At 39.8% G+C, this 12,471-nt stretch overlaps 1 protein-coding gene across 5 annotated transcripts in view; it reads right to left on the minus strand.

Annotated features, from left to right (window-relative positions):
• Positions 1–12,471, minus strand: part of LOC100253988 (protein SPA1-RELATED 4) — a 44,421-nt gene that overhangs the window by 19,836 nt on the left and 12,114 nt on the right. For 4 of the 5 annotated variants that reach the window (XM_010658673.3, XM_059741018.1, XM_002274156.5 and 1 more), the window contains 4 exons: positions 6,737–7,712; positions 6,508–6,654; positions 6,061–6,372; positions 5,267–5,326 (listed from right to left, as the gene is read on the minus strand). In XM_010658673.3, the coding sequence (XP_010656975.1) occupies positions 5,267–5,326; positions 6,061–6,372; positions 6,508–6,654; positions 6,737–7,712 (1,495 nt within the window). Of the gene's footprint in view, positions 1–5,266; positions 5,327–6,060; positions 6,373–6,461; positions 6,655–6,736; positions 7,713–12,471 lie in introns of those variants that run through there. The other variant, XM_010658674.3, reaches the window with a different exon arrangement.

The following is a 12,471-nucleotide window of genomic DNA, read 5'->3' on the forward strand; positions in this document are numbered from 1 at the left end:
ATAATCTCCAAAAATCTCCTCATTGAATAAGTTAATCTACCTCTCCTACTGTTTTCCTCAGGAAACCTCACCACATTAAAATCACCTGCCACGCACCAAGGTCCACCCCATAACCCTCTCACCGCACCTAATTCAAACCAAAAAACCTCTCTCTCTTCCTTTAGCGTAAGCCCATAGACCCCAGAGAAATTCCAACAAAAATCATCCTCACAGCTTTTGAATCTGCACGACACTGAAAAAGTCCCCACTCCCGCTTCCAATAATTGTAACACTCTTTTATCCCATAACACCAGCACACCACCAGAAACTCCCCTCGAGTTTAGGGTCTTCCAATCCAGACATCTTCCCACGCCGAGGATTCTGACTATTATCCTTGACATCTCCTGCATCTTAGTCTCCTGTAAGCACATCAAATCCAACTTTTGTCCCTTAATCAACGCCCTAATCACCTTTCTTTTCTCACAATCATTAGCCCCTCTAACATTCCACGATAAAATTCTTAATTTCATATCACCAACCTCGAAAATCCACTCTCAACTCCCAGAACAACCAAAACCCCAACTTCAGTTAGCAATCTGAAGTACCCCCGCACTTCTCCCAACACCACAGTAATTCACTGAACTCTCCAGTTTTTCAATTCTTTCTGATCTAGTGACCTTTTGAAACTTCCTTCTTTTTCCTGCCACAACACCCTTAAGATTTTTCCTCTCTTCCATTTTTCTCAACAACTTCAAAATTTCCCCCTCAAACCCCTCAGTAGGCATACCCAGACATCGGAAAAGTTTTACAAAATTACCATTCATCCACGAACCCAAAACACCTTTGTCTTCCTCCTCTAAAACTTTTTCCACAACTTTTGTCGGCATCTCTCCCCCCCCCCCACTCTCCTTAACTCCCTCCTCCAAAACAATCGGAGCATCCCTCTCCTTCCCATATGCCCAAATAACCCTCAAGGGGTCAACCGACCCCTCTCCGTTCACAAAAGAGGGCCCCTCGGACACCACCAGTTCCCGATTAGCGACAAACACCTTTTTTTCCCCCCACAAAAAGAAGAAGAAGAAGAAGGACCCCGACCCCCAAAGCTAAGAAAAGAGCAGGTTTCGGAATGAGGGTACCTGAAAGCTTCCTCCAACAGGGCCTCATCTGCTCCATTCTTCTCTCTTACTGCAACCAACGACGCAGCACCGACGATGGCCTCAACGAGTCTCGGCTCCACACACGAAGAAACAGGAGCCCTGACTCTCTTTAATCCTTCAACGTTATCCAACTGGGCCAAGCCTTCTTGACAAATGAGCTGGCTCGAAACCCTAAGCCCACCGTCCTCTAAACCCCCCGAAGAAAGACGATGACCCTTTTGGGCCAAGGACTCCCTCAAGCCCACAGCCCGCTGACAAACCTCGTGGGCTCCCAACAACTTAATGTTTCCTCCCTTAATTGACTCGGCCCAATGCACACTAAGCCCACTTCCTTTGCCCTTTAAAACCACACCCTCTGAACCATCTTCGGACACCCCAACTACTCCCTTCCCTTTCCCATCATTTCCTTCACCTGCCTCGGTATTCCCCGCCATACCCAAGCCATACTCAACAGAAACAGCTCCAACCTGCTCAACTCTGTCTTCCTCAACTGCTCCCACTGATCCTTGTACCCTCGAATGTCCCACGCTGCGACCCATGTGTAAATCCATGCATCCTTCATCACCCTTCGACCACCCTCTTCCTTGCGTCGGCACCGCCACCGAGACCCAAGGTAGCACTTCCCACCATAACTGGATTGCGAAGCATAATGAACCCACCACTAGATGTAACGACCTGGGTAAATCCCTCTCATCCGTCTTCACTAAAAGCCTAGCCCACTGAAGTTGTGTGAAATTAGCTATGTCACCATCTACAGCAACCAACCCTCCACAACTATCCCCCAATTTCTTGAACTCCTCCCAGTTCCAGAAATTTAGAGGAAGCCCCACCGCCCTCACCCAACATTGATCTGCATGAATTCCAAGCCGAAAACAACCTACTTCGGGTATCCATCTCTCTAGATGAAGAAATCTGTTCTGAGAGTGTCGATTCCCCCTTCGCAGCACTCTTTCATCCTCTGCAACCTCAAATTCTACAAGAAAAAAGCCTCCTCCCAGATACGAAAAGCACACTCCCCCTTTCAAATTCCATAGCCTTCTCCCCCAAGTCCTTAAACAATCTAAATCCGGACACCGGCCAAACTCTGTTTCCCACCTTCCCACAAGACAACGCCCTAATTGCTTCTCCCTGCTTCTCAAAGCTCTGCCCCCAAGTTGAATCCACACTGCATCCCCTATTCTTCCCGCCTTTGCCTTTGCTACTTCAACAAAAGACCGATTTTTCTCCTCTTCCTCCGCCTGTGCTTCACCTCTCTTTCCTTCCTTGGCACCTACAATGCCTAAACCCACCCTGTCTTCAAAATGTAGACCAACACCTAGAGAACGAAGCTTACCCACCCCCCTAATATCCCTCTTCCCTCCGGAAACACCAAACTAAACCTTTTCGCTTCCAGATCACGTACAGAGCAGAGAATGAACCTCCCCGCCTCCTTAGCATGCCTTTCCAGCCTAAATCTCCTCCCTTCCTCTTCCCAACTTTTAACAACTTTCCCGAACTTCTCCTCCCTGCAACAAGCCTCCACTCCCTCTAACAAACACCTCAAACTAGAATCTCCAAACCTAATCCAATTGGAAAAACCTTTACTTCTCTCTAAAATGGTCCCTTGAAGCTTCCCCCCAATACAACTGATCGAAATCTCGAAAGATTTCGAGTCCACAGCAAACCAGCTTCTACAACCTCCCCTCTCCCCCTTCTCCATTGCTCACTTTTTTCCTAAATAAATTTTTTCCATTAATAAGATCTTCACATTGTCCATCTCATAAATAAATTAATTCTCTATTCTAAGAAATGATATAAAAAAATATAAAAAAAGGTAAGCCTTCAAGCACAATGGTGGGAAGTTTTTTTCATGATCGCCAGGTAATTAGATAAGTTGAGTGTTCACCATGAACACAAAAGCAGATAGCTACAGATAGATATAAGGTTAGGCAGTGGTCAATAGCTTCTTAAACATATGGTATTTAAGCATAATTTTTGTCTTATGGAAAAACAAAAGTCACCCTAGTTGTTAAAATGAATTCTATTAGAGTGATTTTATCGAAGGTAACAAATTTCTTGGACTCTAAACCTTTAAACCTCTGTATTAATCAGTTGTCAAGAAAACTCTCATCATCACCATCACCAATCACCGTCACCATAGTGGTAGTAGCATTAGTGATAATTATAAAGCATAAAAAATGCCACATTTCTTAATCTTAAACCAATTGAATAACCTCGTAAGAACATAATCAATTAAATCAAATCTTATTGGTACAATCTGGAAAACCAAATGAAAATAGTTAAAACCAAGCAATTACATAACCTCATGAGGGCATAGTCCATTAAAGTGAAGTCTTATTGGTACAACCCAGATAAGAAGAATAACCACAGTCAAAACCAAATGCTTCATTACATAAATGCCAATGAGAGTATTACTTTTAATCCCGCAGCTATTCAAGCACTTCAAAGATATCCTGTCATATATGGTAGGATAACTTTTTCTTCTTTCTATAAATAAAATCTAGCCATCATTCAGTGCATATTAAAAAAAGAAAAGAAAAGTGCAGCACCCCAGTCAAGAAATGAAAGCAACCTAGTCATCAAACACCTTGTGATTTAGGAGTTCTTTTAACATCCACGAATATGAAAACTGCCACTTAATGTGAAACATGAGGTAGATGGACTTTTTAACGACAAGCTTAAAGCTAGGCTAGTCTTAAAAGCTTCTTAAACAAGTGGCATTTGTCAGATAGAAACATTTAGCCTAGTTGCCAAATTGAACTCATTTGGGAGTTCGTCAGAGGTAACAAATTTCTTTTGGCCTCTAATCTCTTGTACCAATAGATGTCAAAGAAGCTTTCCACATATCAACCTAGAGGAGAATGTATGTTTGAAAATGCTTTCCAAATTTTGATATCCTAATTTCAGGGAAAAGATCCACATGATTTAGAAAACTTTGTATGATTTGAAACAAATCTGAAGTCAAGAAGATCATAACTTGACCATGAGGCATAATCACCATTAGATAGTGATGCTTGATTTTTGGGCTAATGGCATTGCTCTTACTAATGAGGTCAAAGAGTTGGGGTTCTGAAGTGTTCCTTCTTCAGTAGTGCTTGCACTATGAGTCAGTGACATTGCTATTTCTAGTGGGATTCTCTTAGCTTTTTTTGGTGTGAGAGGGGTTGAAGACCGAATCAAAGGAGAACATTAATTTTATGGAAATATAACCTAGAATTTTTTGAAATAAATATAAGATCTTGGAGCTAAGCCAGCATTCTATCATGGCAAAGTAACCATTTGTATCATGCAAATTGTCAGCTCCTTGAAGATGAAGATCAGTCTCAACATCTCGTACCTAGTTGATTGTTTGACTCTTGTCAAAATACTTCCTCTGTTCCAACTGTATTAGTTAATTGATACATTTGCTCGGCACTAATTATTTAGAGGCAGTCAGACTGCCGAGTTACAAGATACAAGCATAGCAATATTGCTTGAGCCATAAACCTAATTGAAACTTTTACTAATACAGTGAGTCGCCAGTTTATTTCCAGATCGACATTTTGCCTTGGTACTTAGAGAAGTAAGAAGCTAGCACTATTCTACAGATCTAAATCTACCTTGTTCATGGCGAATCAAAAAACATTAGATGTAGGTCCTTGTTTCCTAGGATCTACCAAACAGAAGCAAGAACTTGATCTTTCATAAATCTACCAAATAGAATGTGGGTTGAGGTTAAAAAGACAGGATTCATATGATTCGTAGAAAATATGGCCCTAGAGCAAATTTGTAGAAAAGGGCTCATGTGGTTGATGCCAAATGCTATTGCCTAGACATGACAGCATTTGATTTATTGAGTATTGAAATTTTTTTCTCTGATATCAATTTGTGACAGAGCAAAAGCAAAAGAAAAAAGAACTTGACTTTTCCTAATTCCAACTTGGTAAAACAATCCCAACTGAGAAAGAACGTTATCCAAGGATTAAAAATGACAGTGATTGATCCATGTCAATATGGATCGGCCTACCATTTCTAGTAAGGAAAAAAGAACACTACCTTGATAATTGGCATTAACATTATATTACACATGAGGCGCATGTCAAAAGAACCAAAATCTATGCAAGTTACAACTTGAAAAATTAATAAAGTACCTCATTTGTCTCTGAGCCCGTAGCAATGTATCCATCAGATATAGATAGACCCACAAAATTCTGAAACCAAGGAAAACGTATTATAGATGAACAAACAAACAAAGCGTTTGCTACTCCATCATTCTCAAATTGCAATCACCAAGATTAGTACACTAAAGAACAAAATGGAGCAGAAATATTAAGAATCCCTTTAGCCAGTCCTCCACAACCTTCACAATAGGACGAATGCTCTTTGTAAATAACCTCCCTGCTTTATGTTTGAAATGATAGTGGTCCAGAATTATCAATGTATAGTCCTCATATATCCAGAATTAGTAGGCATGAATGACAGCATTAGTACACATGGATGATTATCTGACTATTAACATTGTTCTTTTCTTTTATACAAAATAGTAAAAATTATTTCTAAGAACAAGCTAATGAAGTACAAGAAGAAGGAAGCCATGCAGTATGATTATACAAAGATAAACCCAAAAAAAAAAAAAAAAAAAAAAAACCCAGACCTGCTCCAAGGGAGGGTAAAACTGACCCCTAAAAGCTTCACACCAAGTGCTTCCCTTCTCCACTTCAAGGCCCACTTAACAATAACAATGCCCCACCCATTACTATATATTGATATGTATGTCATAATATGCACATGATTGCCCATGGTTCAATGTAGCAAATGCTCAGATGGATCATAGATCCAAATCGAAAAATATAATTTCTGCATCTGACCCCATTCATTTGGAACAACGCTTTATTTAATTGTATAAAATAGAAGAAGCTTAATTTAATATACTAAGAAAATCTACCTTTACATTCATATGGCCTGTGAACGTTTGGAGAGGACTGTCAAGAACCCGAGATGTGCATGTTGACAAATCCCAGAGCTTCAAAGAACTATCTGTGGAGGCCGAAACAAGAGTTGTTGAATTGATGAACTTAACATAGCTCACAGTCTTGCTGTGACCGTTTAACGTGGCCAATGGTATTCTTGTGTTACGGAGATCATAGCAATAGACCTTATGATCTGCAGAACCGATTGCAAGAGAACGAGCAGAATCTGGAGGAAATTGAACACAGCAAACATTGGCCTTTGTTTTAATGGTACCAATGCTTCCACCCTGCAGTAGTAACCCATGTAAGAGAAGCAAGTTACAATGCAAACATAATGGGAATCAACATAGTAACTGTAACTAGATGACAGCAGTACGTTTAGTTTCAAAGCTGACATCCACCAAGTGCAAAAATAGAATTGCCTGATTGATATTCCACAATTTAACTGCACCATCATCACCCCCGCTTGCCAGTTTTGTTGGATCAGCTAATGAAAAGTCAACAGACCATACACGCTTTTCATGCTCCTTCATTTCCATAAATCTTTGACTTCTTGAAACATCCCATACCTGAAAATTTTTAAACCAGCCATGGGGTTACCATGAAGTTTGGGACATTCAAGTTGAAAACAAACAAAAAGAATTATCCTACCTGTACAACTCCTTCAAAGTCACTTGACACAATCTGGTTTTTAATATAACCATTCCAACATATACAGCTTAGTTTTGACTGACTTGCCATCTCAGTTACAGGATAGTGAATATCACGATTTTCATTTAGGATCATGTCACATTCAAAAATTTTAATCTTCTTGTTCACTCCAGCTGTAGCAAAGAATTCTCTGTCGCGATCAAAACTCAGGGAACACACTAAGTTTGGAGAATTTAATAGGTCACCTTGCTTCAGGTCCGCCCTAACCTTTAAGTTGCTGAAAGATAAATACTTGCACAAACCCTCAAGGAAGGGATTTATCCATCTACTTCCTTTACCTTCATTATACCCAGCTTTAGATACCAGGTTATCAACTGAACTCCCTTCAGTTATGACAAGGGAACCCCAACCAGTACTACTAATGGGAGAACTAGTCAACATTTTCTCAGTTGGCTTGCTGGGTTTGCATCTTGTTGAAAAGTAAGCTGACTCCAATTTCTTAAAGTTCTTCATCAATCGAGAACCTTTAGAGAGTATGGCTTCCTGATTCCCACTTTGTGTTTCTGACTTTTGAACCTCATCTAGATGCTCACTCCAATCCTCCACACAATGAGGGTCATGTCCCTGTCTAATCCGCTTTCTGAGTCCCAAGCTAGCAGAGCCCTTTCCAGCAAGACATTGGGAAGGATAATCAACTTTATCAAAAACAGAAAGTTCATCCCTCTTCAGTTTCAGGAATGAGCCACCCTTTTTGTTGAGTATCATTTGTTGTTCCATTACTTCTCCAATATCAGAAGAGAGGCAGCTTAGGGCTCCATGCAACTTATCAGCAGCTACCAGTTTTCTTTGTTGCACCTGCAAAAGGAATTCCAACAGCACTTCCTGCTCTTCTATATCCTCTGTAAGCTTTATTAGTGCTTCGCGTTCTTCCAAATGATCCCTCGGTTCATTAAGGAACTCACTATGTAGCACCTCACTATTAAATCACAAAATCATAAAAGTTACACATTACTTGTTATGGAAGCCAAAGTTTAAATGATAAAAGAGGTGCTCCATAAAAATTCATCTGTTTAGCATTCTATTGATAAACTTTAGTAGGTATGATTACCATATCAATAAATAAAGTGAAAGGTCATGAAATTTAAAACCTGTGAAGGACAGGAATTAAATAATGGGGCATAGAAGATGCTTTTATACTGTCACTGGTCACCAAATCTGATTTAAATTAAGCATAACTCAGAACATTTTCATCCAATATTCCTGTATTTAAAAAGTTGTATTTCTGGAATATCCCCCTACGTATATCCATTCCCTCCCTTTCCCCTCCCTACCCACCTAATGGGCAATTATTGCATCTTTGAAACATAAAAGATAGTTCTCTCTGATATAAGAAGTTTGTTTCATGGAATAATTGTCCACAATTTCTTGTTTCCATTCCCCTTCCAATTCACATGCTTACATGCAACAATTCCTCATATCTTATAGAGGAATCTAATTTGGAAAAAAAATATATCATACCTCACTAGTGTTGTATCCATATCCAAGAGACTTACATAATTTTTTCTTTTTATAAAAACTAGTAACTCAATCAATGGTTTCTACCCTTATGCATCAATAAATTATGATGGATCTAGATAGATAATAGAATACAACTGACACTTTGATCCTGATTACAATTTCATTTCCACAAACCGATGATGCTCACTTTGATCATAATGACAATTTATGCTCCAAAAGTTGGAATGAAGTTTCTAATCCTCCAAATTATCAAAAACCCCTTACATTTAGTCACAGATGTTCAGGCCAACAACATCAGCCCAATTCCATTTGTGCCTGCACCCTAAAACCATATTAGTGTAGTAGGAAGCTCATTTAGAGGCTTCATGTGAACTTATGTTATTATTTACCAAAAGAACCCTTTGCCCTTGCCAGCATATTTGGGATGGCCATGTCAGTAATCTAATATAAGAATGCCTTCCATCATGAGAACTTGGATGAAAAGTTTACATGGATATTCCCCCTTGCCTCATGCCTCCCTATATGAAGGGCAAAACAAGAATGTTGAAGCAGGCTTTATTAAGTCTTAAAGCAATCTCCTAAGATTTTGGTTTGAGGAATTTGATCAGTGTTGTACTCAACTTACTTGAAACCTATAGTTAGCTATTACACACCCCTTGAACATCTCACATTGCAGCAGCATTCAGGATTCTACAAAACTTGAAAACTATAAGGTGAACCCTATATTTACTAAGAATGGGCACCTCAGAATAGAGCTGTTCACTAATGTTGATGGCTTGATATGTGGATAGAATACCAAAAATAGGCCTACCATACCTTCAAAGATTGTAATCCAGTAACACGCAGAATGTTGGGAATTGTCCCAAATTCCTAATTAGTAAATATTCCTTTTTGTAAAGAATATTGTATAGAATATTTCTAGGTTGATATATTATTGTAATATTAGACTTCCTTATAGAATAAGGAAGGTTGTTGGAAATATCTCTATAAATATTCTAGGTCATGAGGGGAAAAAGTTATGAGATGGAGATGGGCCTATAGAGACTATACGAGGTGGATAGAGATGTGAGGAAGAACGGGAGATACCTGGTGGAGCGAGAGGGCTCGTAGTAAGGTATGGATACAAGGAGTGGGGAAACATGAGATGTTTCGGGAACCCAATAGTTGTATCTGGTTTTATCCTCTGTAATATTCTCTATTGTATAGTGGAATTATTCTCTCTCATCCGTGGACGTAGGCATGGTTGGCCGAACCACGTTAAAACCTCGTGTATCGTATGTGTGATTGTTTTATCTTTGTGTTCTTGAACTAACATTGTTGGCATCAAAGCTTCCGTTGGCACAACAATTGGTATCAGAGCTTGGGTTGAAGATTTCTGGAAGAGTAAAAGATCACAAAGCACACAAGATGAAAACAAAAGGAATTTTCACTGAAGGTGGAGTTGATTGCTATTTCGTGGTGATATGATACAAAAAGGTTTGTGTCATGGAGAGATTGAAGATTAACTTCATGTAATTTGGTCCAAGGTGGAGATTGTTAGGAAGTGTTCCAAATTCCTAATTAGTATAGATTCCTTTCTTTGTAAAGAATATTATATAGAATATTTCTAGGTTGATATATTATTGTAATATTAGACTTCCTTATAGAATAAGGAAGGTTGTTGGAAATATCTCTATAAATATTCTAGGTCATGAGGGGAAAAAGTTATGAGATGGAGATGGGCCTATAGAGACTATACGAGGTGGATAGAGATGTGAGGAAGAATGGGAGGTACCTGGTGGAGCGAAAGGGCTCGTAGTAAGGTATGGATACAAGGAGTGGGGAAACATGGGATGTTTCGGGAACCCAATAATTGTATCTGGTTCTATCCTCTGTAATATTCTCTATGGTATAGTGGAATTATTCTCTCTCATCCGTGGACGTAGGCATGGTTGGTCGAACCACGTTAAAACCTCGTGTACCGTATATGTGATTGTTTTATCTTTGTGTTCTTGAACTAACATCGTTGGCATCAAAGCTTCCGCTGGCACAACAACTGGTATTAGAGCCTAGGGTTAGGTTGAGTGGGAGCAATGGCAGAGGAAGCAAGAAAGGCGTCTGGAATAGAAAAGTTTGATGGCACAGACTTTGCGTATTGGAGGATGCAGATTGAAGATTATCTCTATGGGAGGAAATTGCATCTGCCTCTTTTGGGGACAAAACCTGAGAGTATGAAGGCTGAGGAATGGGCGCTTCTTGACAGACAGGTTCTAGGAGTTATTAGGTTAACTCTGTCTAGGTCTGTTGCACACAATGTTGTAAAGGAGAAGACTACAGCAGATCTGATGAAGGCTTTGTCCGGTATGTATGAAAAGCCGTCCGCAAACAATAAGGTGCATCTGATGAAGAAATTGTTCAATTTGAAGATGACAGAGAATGCATCAGTAGCACAACATCTGAATGAATTTAATACAATCACAAATCAATTGTCGTCTGTAGAAATTGATTTTGATGATGAGATTCGTGCTCTGATCGTCTTGGCTTCTTTGCCAAACAGTTGGGAGGCAATGAGGATGGCAGTAAGCAATTCTACAGGAAAGGAAAAGCTCAAGTACAATGATATACGAGATTTAATTCTGGCTGAGGAGATTCGCCGAAGAGATGCAGGTGAAACCTCAGGATCTGGTTCTGCCCTAAACCTTGAGACAAGAGGTAGAGGTAATAACAGAAATTCAAATCAAGGTAGATCAAATTCCAGAAATTCTAATCGGAACAGAAGCAAATCTAGATCAGGCCAACAAGTACAATGCTGGAATTGTGGGAAAACAGGTCACTTTAAAAGGCAATGCAAAAGCCCTAAGAAGAAGAATGAAGATGATTCTGCTAATGCTGTAACAGAAGAGGTACAGGATGCATTACTTCTTGCAGTAGACAGTCCACTTGATGATTGGGTTTTGGATTCAGGAGCTTCGTTTCATACCACTCCACACCGAGAAATCATACAGAATTATGTTGCAGGTGATTTTGGTAAGGTGTATTTGGCTGATGGTTCAGCCTTGGATGTTGTGGGTCTGGGAGATGTCCGGATATCGTTGCCCAATGGGTCTGTTTGGTTACTGGAGAAGGTTCGACATATTCCTGACCTGAGAAGGAATCTGATTTCTGTTGGACAACTTGATGATGAAGGACATGCAATACTATTTGTTGGTGGTACTTGGAAGGTTACAAAGGGAGCTAGGGTATTGGCTCGTGGAAAGAAGACTGGCACTCTGTATATGACCTCATGTCCAAGAGACACAATTGCAGTTGCTGATGCAAGTACTAATACAAGCCTATGGCACCGCAGACTTGGTCACATGAGTGAGAAAGGGATGAAGATGTTGTTGTCAAAAGGAAAACTACCAGAATTGAAGTCCATTGATTTTGACATGTGTGAAAGTTGCATCTTAGGAAAGCAAAAAAAGGTGAGCTTCTTGAAAACTGGCAGGACACCGAAGGCTGAAAAATTGGAACTAGTACACACTGATTTGTGGGGGCCTTCTCCGGTTGCATCCCTAGGAGGTTCAAGGTACTACATCACCTTTATTGATGACTCAAGTAGAAAGGTATGGGTTTATTTTCTGAAAAATAAATCTGATGTATTTGTAACTTTTAAGAAGTGGAAGGTCATGGTTGAGACAGAAACAGGTTTGAAAGTAAAATGTTTGAGGTCAGATAATGGAGGAGAGTACATAGATGGAGGATTGAGTGAGTATTGTGCTGCACAGGGAATTAGGATGGAGAAGACCATTCCTAGGACACCACAGCAAAATGGTGTGGCTGAACGCATGAACAGAACTCTCAATGAGCGTGCTAGAAGTATGAGGTTGCATGCTGGACTACCAAAAACTTTTTGGGCTGATGCTGTTAGCACTGCAGCTTACCTGATAAACCGAGGACCATCAGTTCCCATGGAGTTTAGACTTCCTGAGGAGGTTTGGAGCGGTAAAGAGGTGAAGTTTTCACATTTAAAAGTTTTTTGTTGTATTTCTTATGTTCATATTGATTCTGATGCTCGTAGTAAACTTGATGCAAAGTCAAAAATATGTTTTTTCATTGGCTATGGTGATGAGAAATTTGGCTATAGGTTTTGGGATGAACAAAACAGGAAAATCATCAGAAGTAGAAATGTGATATTTAATGAACAGGTTATGTACAAAGACAGGTCATCTGTAGTGTCAGATGTTACAGAGATAGAT

Source organism: Vitis vinifera, chromosome 12, assembly GCF_030704535.1.
Source record: "Vitis vinifera cultivar Pinot Noir 40024 chromosome 12, ASM3070453v1".
NCBI lineage: Eukaryota > Viridiplantae > Streptophyta > Magnoliopsida > Vitales > Vitaceae > Vitis > Vitis vinifera.